The following is a 16,508-nucleotide window of genomic DNA, read 5'->3' as shown; positions in this document are numbered from 1 at the left end:
TTTGTAAGCCGCGAATAATACACTAACATAGTTATACTATTGTAAAACGATTCAATTCGTGTGTGATACCAACATTCCTTTTGAATTGAACGAATAACGTATACCTTTTCGTCACTGACTACTTGGTCGACACATGTGCTGATTTTGCCATTAAAATATCCGTAGTCTTAATGGCAACACCAACAAATTTCTAGGGTTAAAAACCACGGTTGAGATATGAATGAATGAAATGAATATATATATATTGAAATGATTGATAAAATGTATATAATATAAAACACTAAATAATAGGTTTTCTTACAGGGATATTTGTAAACATTTTTGAAAAATGTACATTACAGTGTGTATTTTTCGGTATTTTATTTGTTTGATCAAAGATTCATTTCGCATTCTTAAATTTTAAAAGGGTAAAGGAATTCAAGCGTATTTTAAGATATTTTATTAGATAGTAATTTTATATAAATCTTTAGAATTTAAAATACAACATAACAGTGGTGTAGTCAAGGGTATTTAATGTTTAGAGTGGCGTAGATACAGGGGAGGTTAGGGGTTTAAACCCCCCTCAGAACCAAAAAAAAATTATTCATAAATAAAGTAGAGGTACGATATAAAATTATTTTTTTATATTTTGTTAATAATATTATCAATTAATTTTAAATAAAAAAATACATCTTTAAATATTAATTAGTCAAAAATTTAATATGAAATAAACCCCTCCAGAAAATAATCGTATCTACGCCACTGAATGTGTACCCCGTACCTTGTAAATTTTCTTCTTATACCTATATCTATAACGAAAATTTGGATACGCAGATACACAAATGTCATATTTTACGTGTTTACGTTTATCCTGTAAATAATAAAATGTATTGCCTATAATTAAATTATATTGAATAAACATACATTTACAGAGTGGAATATATCTAACTGATAACTTTTAAAAGTTAGTTATAATTATAACTAAATTAACATTTTGTTGTAATCTTCGATAAGAAACAACTTTAAAACGAATCAGACCGGCTATTGGCGCGGCAACTCTCTTTCTATTCGGCTCGGTGAAGCCCGTATTAGGGGGGCAAAGGACTAATCACAAATTTTACTAGTCTTTCATGATAAATACATACAGTTTTTCTGTTTTTTTTGTACTGTATTTTCCATGGAGGGCCATCTTAAGGTTACGACCTGGGGCTTATAAAGATGCTAATTCAGCCCTGGAATCGACGATTCTCCCTCTATCTCAACGCTCTGAACTCATATAACATATAGCGTATGCATTGTGTGTTTGGACGACGGGACGATCGCACCCCCTACTAAAATTAATTGTATATTCTTAATTCTATATTTTTATAGAATAAAATTAATTTATATATTAAATAGTTATAATACATTTGTCGAGTGCGAGCATTAAAGTTGTTTTCCTCAGTATACGAGAGTACGCATGCACACACAAACAGTATTTGGACGACCGACAGCGCTGTCCAAGTAATATGCAGAAACATATAATATAAGCGATTATACTGTGTGCGTGCGGGTATGGTCAGGTGCAATCTTATGAACGGGTTTTGAACGACCGACAGCGTCGTCCAAATATAGTAATGTAAATATAGTAATATACTAAAATATTACTATATTACTATATTGGTATTTTATTTTTAGAATTCACTGCGTTTTCCCTATGGATAGGGGATAAGAATACTTTCACAACTCCTCTGCCAGTGTAAGAGGCGATTAATGAGGTTGCGTCAAGTCGACAGCCGGCGTAAAATTTTTGTCAAATAGTATGAGGTGTCCTGAACAAAACTTAGGCGAATTATCTCATCTCAGATGTACGCGGGGACAACAGGTGAGAGGGAATAAAGTAGTTAAAACGGAGAAGGCCTAAGGAATAAAGTGTTCGATACCAGCCGGACCACTTGTGCAGTAGCTGTTTCACCAGTCATGTGTACAGGTCTACCCAACGCTTGTAATGTCAACGGTGTAGGGACATCACCACTTAGCTCTTGGCTGGACTCGTGGTATAAGGGAGAAAGATAGATACAATATAAGAATAGGTACTTGGAATGTTGGAATATTAAGTGGTAGAAGTAGAGAATTAATAGAAGTATTGAAGAGGAAAAAAGTTAACACTTTTTTTGTGTTAACAACAAAGTTGTACTCTTGAGTGATGATGATGTGAAAAAAATATGGATAGAGTATTTTGAAAAATTACTGAATGAGGAGTACCCAAGAGAGACATTAGAGGATATCTTGTGGAATGAGGGACTGGTAGATTTAATTAGTGATAAAGAGGTATAGGTGGCTGTGGCATCAATGAAAAAGAATAAAGCAGTAGAACCAGATGAAGTATCAGTAGAAGTATGGAAAATATTAGGCGGTGTTGGCATAAGGTGGTTGAAGGAACTTTTAAATAAAATCTTATTAGAAGGGAAAATTCCAAATGAATGGAGGAATAGTATTATGGTGCCGATATTTAAAGGTAAAGGTGATGTACAGGAATGTGGAAATTATAGAGGCATAAAGCTTATGAGTCATATTATGAAAATTTGGGAAAAGATAATAGATAAAAGAGTAAGAAATGAGACATCGGTATCTAAAAACCAGTTTGGATTTATGCCTGGTAAGTCAACAATGGAGCCAGTATTTTGTGTGAGGCAACTAATAGTTTTAAGTATTTAGGGTCAGTTGTGCAAAAGACCGGTGGTATTGACGAGGATGTAAGATACGAGATTAAGCGCGGGTGGGTGAAGCGGAGAGAAGCGTCTAGGGTCTTATGTGATAAAAAAATTCCAATGAGTCTAAAAAGTGAGTGGAGTGACTAAAGAAGATAGGATAATAAATGAGTATATAAAAGAGAGTATAGATATAGCGTCAATCGTGGATAAGATGAGAGAAAATAAACTTAGATGGTTTGGTCATGTTATGAGGAGAGAAAAATCGGAAGCTGTAAGAGCAGTTATAGAAATGAATGTTGAAAGAAGAAGAGGTAGAGGAAGACCAAAAAATAGATGGAGGGATGCTATTGAATGGGATATGAGGACAGCTGATGTGGGAGATCGTGTCAAGTGGTTGGGATTAAGGCGAGGAAGAAGAAGAATAAAAAGAAGAATTTACTGCGTGTACGCTCGTCGTTATTGATTGCTATAATAGTATACAGGGGCGTATTCACATATTTTCTGCCTATAAGCATTTCAAATTTTGCTTCCATTCATTACGTTATGGAGGCGGTAAATTTTTTCTATTGCCGCCATAATACTACTAACTTCCCATCAAAAAAAAGTATTAAAAAATACATTTCAAGCAAATTTTTGTTTACTAATGAGTCATAAAATAAAGATTATTTTTAGTGTACTACATTACTAACATAAAGTAATATATGGTTGAGAACAAAAAGCACACATAAATGGTAGAATAACACATATGTAATACATAATATATAATTAATAATTATAAAATTGATTTATTTAGTTTTCGTAAATGAATCAATTAAATCATTGAAATTCAGTTCTCGTTTAACATTTAATTTATTGTGTTGAGAAATGAGATATTATTTAACTTTGTATCAGTCTGAGTGGATCAAAGATAGTTTTAGACGCGTTTGAGATACGAAAATGATCTTTCTATATTACAATTAGACACTTGTACACATATGAAAATTCTTAATTCTATATCTATATTTGGAAATATATTTTGGTATTAATGAAACTGTTTATTGAATTTTGATTTTATAATTCGTTGAGGGTTCAAAAACACTTAAAATTTGTCGATGTAATAGTGCCTGTATATAATTACGCCGCTGATAGTATAATCACTATTATTATTTTCATTTCTATTTTCTACTGCGATATTTAAAATATAATGTGTATTTTATTTTATTTTATTATGTTCAATTTGACAATTTTTTATACCTATGACTAGCGATATTATGTTTAAAGTTGCATCCACACCACGAGCACCCACTGAGTGTTATTGTTCACTTCGAAACATGTGCCAGTGTTTTATTTAAAAGTAATAACTGTAAAAATAAAATGAGTGACTGTGATAGTTTAGAACATAATTTGCCTCTCGCAAAGAAAGTAAAATTACTATGTCTCACAATCAAGTAGTGGCATTGACCCTTATATACATGTATTGCCGTGCAAAACATATTAAAGATGTTTGGTAATAGAGACGTGATTATCCTAATGAATGTCTGCAATTTTGAAAAAGATATCTAAGTCATGTGTTGAGAAAATGCCATAAAAAAATTTGGGGGTGTTGGTGTCTCAGTAAACTTTTTATCATGTAGTACTTATAAAATTTAACATCAGCGACGATGTTGTTAAGTGATTAATTCAAGAAAATATTAATTATATTTTTATATTTAAGGTGTGCAATTACATGAGTACAATGTATGCACTTAGGTATGATGTACATTAGTGCGTTTATTTTTTACTTCATAAAAATGAAAAAATTACAGATTTTTGGAAATATTTTTAAATGATTAAAAGCAGGGATTATAACTTATAGAAATAAAGTGCAAATGCTAGAAATTATGAGCCCTGATTATGAGTCTGTCTATATTTTTTTGGAGCTGACCAATTGTACAGATAAAGATTGGTCAGATCGATCATGGTATAATAAAAATTCAGAAAAAATATTTAAACTTCATATTAAAATTAAAATGTTAAAAATTTAAAATTTCAAAAAAATACCTTGCTCCGTGGAATTTAAAATGTGATCCCATGCGAGCCGTACGTTATAGCAACCAGGCAATTGTCTGTTATGTACATGACGTAGGTAATATGTGCTCTTTACGCTAGTTAAAAATTTTTTCTGCTTGTGAGAAGATATTACCAGAAAATTCCATTTATAATTTATGCATTCTAAAACTACTATTAATACATTGTTCAGGGTACGAAAAACTAACATTAACTGTATTAAAAAGCTTTGTTTTTTTTTATATCAAAACACTTCATGGGAAATATTGAAAATTATTTAAACAGTTATAAAACAGTCCGTGGTTTAAACACAGTGCTTTCAAATTGACATTAAACGGAAAATATGCTACCATAGTACTTCATAGAAATTTGTATTTTATAATCGCTTCCTCTTTTATGCTGATAATATAGATAATTTTAAAACTAATATTAATATCTAAATCGGTGAATAATAATTAAGACAACCTAATTGATTTCATATGCGTTTTATACTCAAAATTTTTTCTTATATCAATAGTTTAAAAAAAAAAAATATTAAATATTTTGACTTTCCAAAAACTATTCTCTGTACTAAAATAGCGCTAAAAATACTTAAACTTCAAAATATGCAATGTAATATAATATAAAAGATAAATATAGAATAGCATACCTTGTTTGAATGTTGTTGTATAGTAACTTGTTATTTTCAATTATAAATATCAGGTGATCACACTAACATAAAAATTATTATCTATCAAAAAATATAAATTTATGAATTAAAAAAATTGTGATTACTTATCAGCTTTTCTACTTTCATTTGGTTAAATTCAAAATATTTATAACTGTGGAGACCATTATTGTAATAAAATAAACATTTTTTATATTTTATAACATATATAATTTTAAGTAATAAACTAATTTATAGATAAAAAATACATGTTTATTTTAATAAACTGTTTTTAAGTATGTATTGAACATTTCTACACTAGTTTTTGCAATATTAACACAAAACTCTGGATCTGTACCCTCAAAAATATTTGATAAAGAAACATATTGTGGTTTAGTTGGATTATATTGGTCTTTATTCAGATACTTCAAGTATTCATGCCGATGTTTGATTCTGTTTAAACGACAAGACAATATTTTTGGTTCAAGTACAATTCGATCATGGTTAATTCCCATAGTTTCATGAATATAAATAAATCTTTGTAATAAATGATGCTTAGACATAATATAGATTTTGGGATAAATTAACAATAATCGTTTCCTTTCACTTCTATTAAAGCCCATTTCTTCATTCAGTGAAAATATTATTAAGTGAACATTTGATTTTGACCATGTTATAAGTTTAGGTAATTTAACAGTAATATTACGTATATCATCTCCAGAAAGATAAAATTGTGATTGGAAAAATCCAAGACTTGCATCAATATCAATTGTACTATGTGATAACCATTTGGGATGCTTTTGAAGAATGAAAGATATCATTTCTTTTGTAAAATTTTTGTACTTCAAATAATTAATTCGGGTATTTAAGTCATCTATGTGTTCTGTAAATATCATAGGATTTTTGGTAAAAAATTTTCCAAGACAATCTGCTGGAACACCACAATCAAATACAAATTGAATGTATTGCTTCATATCACGCTCAAAGTCAAGTTTTAGTATTGTTGACATTATGTCTGGTTTATTATCAAATTTATAGAGTTCTACACCTAGTTTAACTAATTTTTGAAGAGAAGATGATTCATTTACATATGATGCTAAATTAAATGTTGGTCGTAATGCAGGTCTTATGTTAGAAAAATCAATATTATTCAATACTAATGGTGCTTGATTATAATCTTTTGGACTTTCAATTTCATTTTTATGAATACTATCTAAAGAATTCGTTGAGATGGTACAGTATTTATAAATCTCTACAACATTTTTATTCTTCAAATAAAAAAATCTCTGGATAAAATTCATAGTTGATACAAATATTATTTACCAATAATTCTTGAGTAAATTACATTCCCGAATAATATAATTTTTACTCAATAATATTAATGTTGTAATCCTTACATTTTTCTGAAGAATCAAAATTTGAAAAATTAAATATTGCGTCTGGAAAATTAAACAAATATATTAATTCATATTTTTACTAAAATTCAATTAAGTTGTACCTGCATTTAGTTTTATTTGCAATTTATAAACTTATATTATTGTAGCATATATATTATTTAAGTTCCATTTTATTACATAATTAATTTAATATTAGATATTAGATACACATTTAGTATATTTTGAATCTATTGAATTAAATTAAGAAATAAAGAATATAATAATTGCAGCATATGGTTGATTGTATGATAATATAATATAATCGAATGTGTGATAATATAATGATAACATTTAAATAAATCAGTAACGAACATAGATCTTATAAACATGGATAGGACATTGATGCTTTATCAGTGAAGACTGTGGTGATAGTAAATTGAGGCTATTTGTTTACATTATTACATGATAACATGTACTTTTTATTTTTTAATGGTTAGTAATTATTAATTAGTATAAGTTATGTAATGTATAATTATATAAAACTTAAAACAATTATTCTTTCCAAAACTTATAAAATATATAGTAAAACAGTAATGAACATAAATTAATCGTGATTAAAATTAATAGTTTTTGTTAGTTTTGCTCTTTAATGCGTTCTTCATCTCTTATTCTAACTTCGTGATACATTCTAACATCTAAATACTTCAACACTATTAAATTTATCATATTGTTTTTGTGGTAATTTTCAAACCAAGCATCATCTCCACAAGTTACTTTAGAAAATATGTTAAAACTTCTTTATAGTTCAGTTTTAACTTGAATTAAATAAAAATTGTATGGATTTTTTGAATGGATTTGATTAGTGTATTGTTTAAATATTTTTTCAGTTACATTACAGATTATCTCAACATCAGGACTTAGTTTTGTGAGATTCTTAATTTCTGTCAAACTACATGATCTGCTATTTCCTTATTAATATTCTGATTAAGATAAAGTATGTCGAATGAAAAAGGGGTATATATATATATTATTTCTCATAAAAAAATTGTATTGATCCATACACTTTTCAATAAGTTATAGCATTATAAAGTTAAAAATGTAAAAAATAAAATCGAGAATTTCCACACAAAAATAGCATTTGGTAGTCATTTTCATCATGAAGAAAAAATAAAGTACAAAATTCTTTTTGTAAAAAAAAGTATATTACATTAGCTTTAATTTAATATATATATAAAAGTGTCAGTATTTCCGGTACACTTTCAAAAGTTAAGTTAAAAAAGTAAATTTTTTGTGAAAAAGTTGTCATTTTGAATCCCTCCCTGTAGGCAGGTAAAGGGTCAGATTTATAAAGAAAATATACAAAATAATAGGTAAGTACCTCTCGTATCTATATAAAAAAAATTATATTGATTTGGTCATTTATAAAAAAGTTATGGTGGTTTTAAGTAAAAAAAATTGAAAAAGTGTCGAAATTTAGCGGTTTTTTATCCCATTTATGGGGAACAAGGAAAATTTTTTTATTTATTGAGGGTAATGTCTTCGACTAGATACGATTTGTGATCTTTTGACGTATCGTTGAAAGAAATCAGTTCGGTGAGAGCTGAGAAAGAGTGGTAACAGACACAAAAAAAAAAACACATAGTAAAATTAATATTTTCCAGCTTTGCATCGAAGCTAAAACAGTATATTATGCTTTTATCGTAATTGAAATGTAAACAAACGGCCTCAATTTCTTATCAGTTCAAGACCGCGAAAACACATTCCTAATGTTCTATCCATGTTTATAAGATCTATGGTAACGAACCATCTATGTCCCTGTAAATTCAGTCTGTACAGTAGGGTCTCAATAATCCGAACACAGGCTAATCCGAAAGACGCGGTAGTCCGAACGGGCTTGAGAATTATCTTATTGCTATAATATGTACATATTCATTTATAAATAATATTTTCCGATAATAAAATTTTTCGATTATGTTTGTACATCCAACATCGCACATGTACGTCGTTTAGATATGATACGTTAGATATGAACGTCGATTACATACATTCGTCAGTTGAGTGTCATACTGCATAAAGATCGCTTTACACTGCGTATTTGTAACATTTATTAGCGTATTTTTCTTAAAATGGCTCCACGTAAGCATGTTACATTAAAATTACAGGATAAAAAACAAGGAAAAAATAGAGAAGTTTGTCATTGAAACGGAAAATGGTCCAGGTAAGCGTAAAACGTTAAATACGACCATACAGTGGGCTGAACAAAACGATGAAAGCTGCGAAGAACTTATGTTGCTTAGACGTTTACGGGACAAGGATACCAATCCATAATAGAAACCAGTGTACAAAAAAAAAAATAAATCAATATTTTAAATAGTAAGGTTCATAATTACATATACCCATAATTATATTAATATTTTTATACATTCATTTTTATTTTATATGTTGTATATTTTGTATATTCTTTTGAAATTACGAATTTTTACACGATTAATACAGATAAAAATACAATTTCATAATTTAAATTACGATAAAATTGATGTTTTTTTTTAAGCCATAGGGAATCCGAACGACCCCTTACCCCAATCTCGTTCGGATTATCGAGACCCTACTATATTAACTAAATCACTATACGAGTAACATAACTAGGTTCCTAATATAATCTTTGGATAGATATTTAATTGAGGCAATAGCGGCTGGAAATTTAAAAAAATATATAATACTAATATACTAATATAATATAAACAAACTGCAATATGTTGGGTTACAGCAGAATAGATAAGATCTTATTTATTCTGTGGTGCTATGGTATAAGCAAAAAAGATCATGTTGAAGTGGGATTTCAAATTTTTTTAATTTCTAATTTGAAATTGAACTAATGTCATGGATTCTCAAGTTATTAGGCAACTGTATATCGCGGATTTTTAGGCGACCGTTTACCAATAAATCCACTAAATATGGAATTTTTCCACTGATATGTAATCACGATTATCTTCTATCGTGATTATAACATAGAGTAATATAGAGGCAAGCATAGTAAAATGAATAAGAAGTATGCTCGATCACAGTCAGCATTTTCGTCGTAGTACGCGCAAGTGCATCGCCTTGTGTTTTTGTGCATTCGTATACGATCGTTGAAATACGACCGCATCCGAATGCACTTTAAAACCGGGCGATTTTTAAATTGATAATTCTGATATAATATATATGATAGACATAATTTTTAAGTCATAATTATATTAATTACTTTAAAACAACGCATTCAATAATATTTTATAATAAATTTAATCGTGGATACTTATTTTAGATTCTATGTATTTTTTTGTTGTAACTTTTGTATTTTAATGAAAAATTAGGATTTTGTACCTCGTTAATTAAACGTGAGCTATATTAACTAGTGTGCAGAAGTGTGTTTTTTTTTTATGTTTTAACATTGAATTAACACCACATTAACTTAAGAAATTAATATTAAATATATTACATTAGGTTAAGATGGTACATTTTTGGAAAACATAGCGCATAGCATTTTTTTTTTCTAAAAAAATGAATGAGTATTAATTAATGTGAATTTTAAAAAACAATCAACATTATTTATAGAAATTATTTTACTTATTAAGTGAATGAGAGAGATAGCATAATATAATCTTGAAATATAGATTATGTTTATTTTATTTTTATAATATAAAAATTATATAATATAATATTTCAATATTTCTAGTACCTTTTCATTGTATATTTTTTTAGTGTGCTGCTAATAATAAATATAATCCATCAGATTTATTTGAGGACAGCCTAACATATTTAATGGGGATATGTAGCTTTTAAATTTGAATACAAATATCCGAATCTTGTAGATAATTTGAATGAACCTAATGATTGCATAGAGGTTAAATAATTTGGAACATTACGACAACCATCACCTACATTAATAAATTTAGGAAAAATCATAGGAACTATTTTTAAAAAATTAAATGAAAATGGTACTTATAGAAATACAGTTAATATAAAATATTTTTACATACCTATGATTAAATTTTTAATAGATGATATTAGAAAAACTCCAGGCTTAATAAAGGAGGTACTGGAATTAACTAAAAAAGCATGTAATTCAGATAATCTTTTGGTGGATGATGAAGTCAAAAACTTCATTATTAGAACAAAAATATATTTTAGAATACGGAATATAAATAAAAAAACTTGCATCACGAGAAATGAGCAATAAAAAAAAAATTCAAAAATTTATTAAATAATCATTAAAACTACATTTTTTATAAATAATGTAACAACTTATACTTACTGTAAGTAATTACACAATAAATTGATATTTAATTATTTATATGCAGTTAAACATAGTAAAATTTTACTATGCAGTTAAAGTTTTTCTTAGGTTAGATTTATCAACGAATTAAATCTTGGTTTATAAACTACTACAGTGTAGCAGATAATACAATAAAGATGTATTACAACACAGTTGAAGTTAATAATAATAATAAAAAAATTATAAATGAAATTGAAAACCGAAATTAACTAAAAAAAGTTCATTAAAATACTTGACTATAACGGGACAGAACCCCTTAATATAGAATATATACAACGCAATGTATTTACATGTGACGTCACGTTGAGTTTATTGTTGGTTACATATTTTACCCCTAGGCTTATCATGCGCACTAATTTGATCGAGTATACTTCTTATTCATTTTACTATGGAGGCAACAATAGACTGATTTACTAAAGAAAAATCAGCGATCATTTAATAGCGATAATTTAACGAATTTTGGTTGCAAATTACATTAATAACTTCTTCCTATTTCTCGCCTTAATCCCAACTACTTAAGGTCGGCCACCCTTATCCTAAACTTCCACTTGACACGATCTCCTACATGAGATATCCTCATATAGCACTCCTCCATCTATTTTTTGGTCTTCCTCTACCTCTTCTTCTTTCAACATTCATTTCTATAACTGCTCTTACAGCTTCCGATTTTTCTCTCCTCATAACATGACCAATCCACCTAAGTTTATTTTCTCTCATCTTATCCACGATTGACGCTATACCAATACTCCCTTTTAAATGCTCGTTCCTTATTATATCTTTTCTAGTCATTCCACTCATCCATATAAGCATTCTCATCTCTGCTCTACTTTCTTATCAACCGCCCAAAACTCTGAACCATACATTATAGCTGACCTCACTACAGTCTTGTAGAATTTACCTTTCAGCCTCATTGGAATTATTTTATTGCATTATTAAATGCTTCTTGCCAATTCACCCACCTGCGCTTAATCTCGTATCTTATATCCTCGTCAATATCACCGGTCTTTTGCACAACTGACCCTAAATACTTAAAACTTTGCACCTCTCCAATCACGTTCTCGCTAATTGTCACTGATCTAATCATTTTACCTATCTCGTGTTCTCCTTTGTCAAACTCGTACTCTAAATACTCTGTCTTACTTCTACTTATTCTTAAACCCTTTTCTTCGAGAGCTGATCTCCACGCCTCTAGCCTTTGATTAATTTCCTCCCTATTTTCTCCTATTAACACTATATTGTTAGCAAACAACATGCATCACGGCACCTCTCCTTGCATTTCTTTAGTAATTTCATCCATCATTATAGAAAATAAGTAAGGGCTTAAGCAGAACCTTGGTGCACTCTTACTCTTACTCGAAAACCTTCTGATACTCCTCCTACGCTTTTTACCCTAGTACAAGTGCCATCATACATATCTTCTATTATATTAATGTACCTTTTTGGGACTCCTTTACATTAATATAACAATTTTCCAATAGTGTAGATGATTAGTAGTGTGTAAAAATTTAATTAATTACAATTCATTAAAACATAATTTTAATTTAATAATTGGTAAATATTACATATTCATTCATATATTAATGGATTGTGTATGCAATCAATTTGTATTATTATTATTTAATGTTTCATAGTGATAAAAAAAAAGTAATTAATATGCAATTCCACTAAAAGTTCATACTTGCATAGTTTTTTTCCTTATATCATAATTATTTCACATATAACATATTGATAGCTTTATTTTTATAGCTAAAAATTTATGGACGGAAAAGATAAAAAATGATGAGGTTTTCAGGAAAATGAATACCCAAAAATCGAAAATGGAATACGTTAAGACTGAGGAGGAAAGCATGGATCGGACATGTAATTAGGAATAGTCCATAGATAACCACAATAATAGAAGGAAAAATCGAAGGGAAACTTGGAAGAGGAAGGCCCAGAACCCCATTTCTAAAGCAGGTGATGGAAGATATCGGAATAGGAACATACTGGGAGATAAAGATGATTATAAGTGACAGAGACAAGTGGAGAGAAACATCAATAATCATTTATCCAATCTTCGAATTAAAAAAAAAAAAATTTCATAATCAAGACTCCTTAAAACAAAATCTGTTTCAAAATTTTATATTCATACAACATAACTTGGGTAACATAAACCACCTTGATATCATTTCTATTTTTTCAACTAATGTTGAAGAATGTAAAAAGTCTTCTTTATTAGAAGAAAAGTGCAGAAACACCAGGACACTTAATTTACTAACTAAAAATCCAGCAATATAAATAATTATTTGTTTGGAAAAATTACTCATTACATAAAATTCTTCTCTGATTGGGATAACATAGTATTTAAATTGTGTTTACTAAATCTAAGAACATTAGAAACCGACTGACTAAGTAACTGTGTTGCAAGCTTAACTTTCAATTTTTGTTTAAAAAAAATATATGTGTCTCTTTCTAAGTTCATTAGCTAAATAGCAGCATTCTTGTTCTTGTAATATAAACAGTTCATAAATAAAATTAAAATCAATGGTATTATCATCTTTATCTGTAAAAATTTTTCATTCAGCAAAGAGTTTTGCACTAGTTTTATCTAATATAACTACAATCTCAGAATAATATAAAATTTGGCCTAATAATAAAAATAATCAGAAAATGAAAAAATAAATGTAACAATTGAACAAAATGTATTTTGCATACACAACCGAAATTATTCTTCAAATCCTAAATGAGTAATTATTATTATTATGTATTGCATTAATATAGGAAATTACTATTTAATCAAATAAAAAAAAATTGTTAATGGTAATTACATTTTTTTAAGTAACAGAATAAAATATTCTTACACTTTTAACACGACAAACAGAAATTGTCACACAACTGTTTTACACAAAGATTTAGTATTTTTATATGCAGAAAACGTTCAGAGCAAAGTAATGTATTATTGGTAACTTTTTGATAGTTTTTTTTTATTTTCTAATAAGAATACATTCCATTTAGAAAGTATATGACTGTCAGTAGAAAATATAAAATAAAAAAAGTTACAATAATATTTTGTATAATCATATAGAATACTAATTACACTATATTTGTGTTATTGGGTGGGATTCTTAAAAAAAAATGTTTTTGGAATTTACTAAAAATAGTTATTTTAAATTTTAATCTGAGGAATGTGATGTTCTTTTGTTTGGTAATTTCATTCCTAATGCGAACACACAAAAAATAAGTTGGCTTAATTAATTTTAAAAATTTTAATAAATAACAATTTATTGAAAAAATAGTAATGCACACAATTTAAACTGCAATAATTTATTTACCGACAATTTTTTAAAAACATGAATTTTTGCACTGCTATCTAGAGGAGAATACTGAATCAAAGTGACTCAAGCCGAGTAGAATGACTCGATTTTTTGGCAAAAAGGTTATACATCAGAGATGAGTAACGTCGTCTCAATATTACAACAGAATGGACACTGATAAAAAATTACATGGTCAATATAGGGAGGTGATTAGAATCAGTCCACCATTTTTATGTAGGTAAATCAATGTGACCACTTTTTACACTAAAATTGTGTATACCTTTTTCAAAATGTAAAGTAACAATTTTGATTACGGTATTTATGTTTTTTTTTATATTTTTGAACGTGTACATCACTACATATATATTTAAGTATTTAATATATTTAATAATATATATAAATATAATAATAATACTAATAATATAATTTTATTTAAATAATAATACGATAACTCAAATTAATTAAATAAAAACACTAAAAATAACGATTTGTGTTCAATTGTATTACACATTTTATAAATATTGCATATAAAATTTTCTAAAGTTTTTCATTAATTTTGAATAAATTATTTTATAAAATACATTATAGTTTAATGAATATCTTCTTAGCTTTGCATAGAAGCTAAAAACAAAAAGGAATCAATTAACATAATAATACTGTTTCAAAATCATTATACACATTCATCACATAAATTATACAATCATTAAACAATTAATAAATTAAAACTTTTTCAAATAATCTAAAACATGTAAATGTATTTTATTAATAAATTTTTTATAATTGTTTTGATAAAATATTTTTGTTAAAAAATTTTAAAGATCTATATATTCTAAATCTTATGTAAAGGTTTTTTAAAAAATCATAATCAAAATTTGGACAAGGATGTTTAGAGGGAATATTATTTATTAAATTACTTATTTCTTTTCCTACATTATTGTTTACAGAAATTATTGGAAATTCTTCTATAAAAATATTATCTAATTTACTAATATAATTTACAAATACATCAGGTGGAGTATTAAAATTTCCATAAGTGGATAAATTTTCATTATGGTAAGCCTTAAAATATGTAAAAAATAAATATAGTTTAAAAAAACACGCTTTAAAGCACATCGAACTAAAAAGTTAAAAATAATTTTTATTTCAATGTGCTTTAAAAGCGTGTTTTTTTAGTTTTTTTAAACTATATTTATTTTTTACTTTTTATTTTTATGTTATTATAGTAGTTACTATCAGTATCATGGTTGTAGCGGGTAACGGGAAATCAGGGTTCGATTCCGGGGAGGGAGTCTGAGAAATGGCTATCACATCCAAGGAAAGCAGCAGGCGCGTAAATTACCCAGTCCTGGAACATGGAGGTAGTGACGAAAATACGACGATACGGGAATTATCCTTTATAATCTGAATGAATACACTCTATATCTCTTAATGAGAATAAAACGTGTTAATACATATTTTTAATAGTAATTAGAATATGTATATATACATGTAAAGCGACTTAACATACGATAGGCGCGGAGGAACGTTGTACGCAAGGCATATGCGGCAGCTGTAGGAATATATATATATATATATATGAAGAGTGAATGTGTCAAACGTTCTATGTGCCAAAAAAGTGAAAAATTGTTTTATTTCTGATTTATGTTCTATGTGCCAAAGGCCACAATCTTGTATGTGTTTCAAATGTCAATTAAATTTTTTACTTGTACAAAATTGCATTCATAGATGGTGTTCGTTATGTGAGACATGCCCATGTTACCATCGTTTTTTCTGTTTTCTGAACAAATATGTTTTTGGCACATAGAACGTTTGACACATTCACTCTTCATATATATATATATATATACATACATACATACATATATATAGTAAGGCGACATAAGTACGTAAACGTATCATGCACTAGGTATAGCTTTGTTTTGTGGGCGGGGGGAACGTTATACCTAAGGTATAAACGGCGGTAGGAATATATAAATATATATACGTAAGGCGCATTAGACGCGGGTGGTATTCTGCCGTGCTAAGCAAAAACAGGATAACTCCAAAATTAAAAAAAAAATTTTTTTTGTTTCTTTAGGTAAATTTAGTGGTTTTACATCGATTTTTGATGTAAAAATAGCATATCTCCTATTAAAACCCATCTAAAATTGAAATATAAAATAAGAAAATATACGGCAAGTC

General features: G+C 27.9%; 1 protein-coding gene and 1 long non-coding RNA gene across 4 annotated transcripts; one reads left to right on the top strand and one right to left on the bottom strand.

Annotated features, from left to right (window-relative positions):
• Window positions 1-5,559: 5,559 nt before the first annotated feature.
• Window positions 5,560-6,989, bottom strand: LOC126902576 (transcription termination factor 3, mitochondrial). The gene is made up of 2 exons (XM_050679976.1): window positions 6,842-6,989; window positions 5,560-6,782 (listed from the first exon to the last, which is right to left on the bottom strand). Exon 2 carries the CDS (start codon window positions 6,642-6,644, stop codon window positions 5,622-5,624), a length of 1,023 nt encoding a protein of 340 aa, XP_050535933.1. The 5' UTR covers window positions 6,645-6,782; window positions 6,842-6,989; the 3' UTR covers window positions 5,560-5,621.
• Window positions 6,990-7,387: 398 nt separating this feature from the next.
• Window positions 7,388-14,673, top strand: LOC126902581 (uncharacterized). 3 transcript variants are annotated; one of them, XR_007703260.1, is made up of 4 exons: window positions 7,388-7,488; window positions 7,607-9,092; window positions 12,781-13,760; window positions 14,388-14,673. It is a non-coding gene; the product is annotated as an uncharacterized LOC126902581 (long non-coding RNA). The 3 variants fall into 3 exon arrangements; XR_007703259.1 differs by having other exon boundaries at window positions 7,389-8,089; window positions 8,882-9,092; XR_007703258.1 differs by having other exon boundaries at window positions 7,389-9,092.
• The last annotated feature ends 1,835 nt before the right edge of the window (window positions 14,674-16,508 follow it).

Source organism: Daktulosphaira vitifoliae, unplaced genomic scaffold (genome assembly GCF_025091365.1).
Source record: "Daktulosphaira vitifoliae isolate Bord-2020 unplaced genomic scaffold, ASM2509136v1 Scaffold_3, whole genome shotgun sequence".
Classification (NCBI taxonomy): domain Eukaryota; kingdom Metazoa; phylum Arthropoda; class Insecta; order Hemiptera; family Phylloxeridae; genus Daktulosphaira; species Daktulosphaira vitifoliae.
Note: the sequence above shows the minus strand (reverse complement) of the source record. Positions and strands in the feature narration are given on the sequence as shown.

What these genes read in the sequence shown, in the direction of transcription:
- LOC126902576 (XM_050679976.1), bottom strand. Translation starts at nt 6,644, where the DNA reads ATGAATTTTATCCAGAGATTTTTTTATTTGAAGAATAAAAATGTTGTA.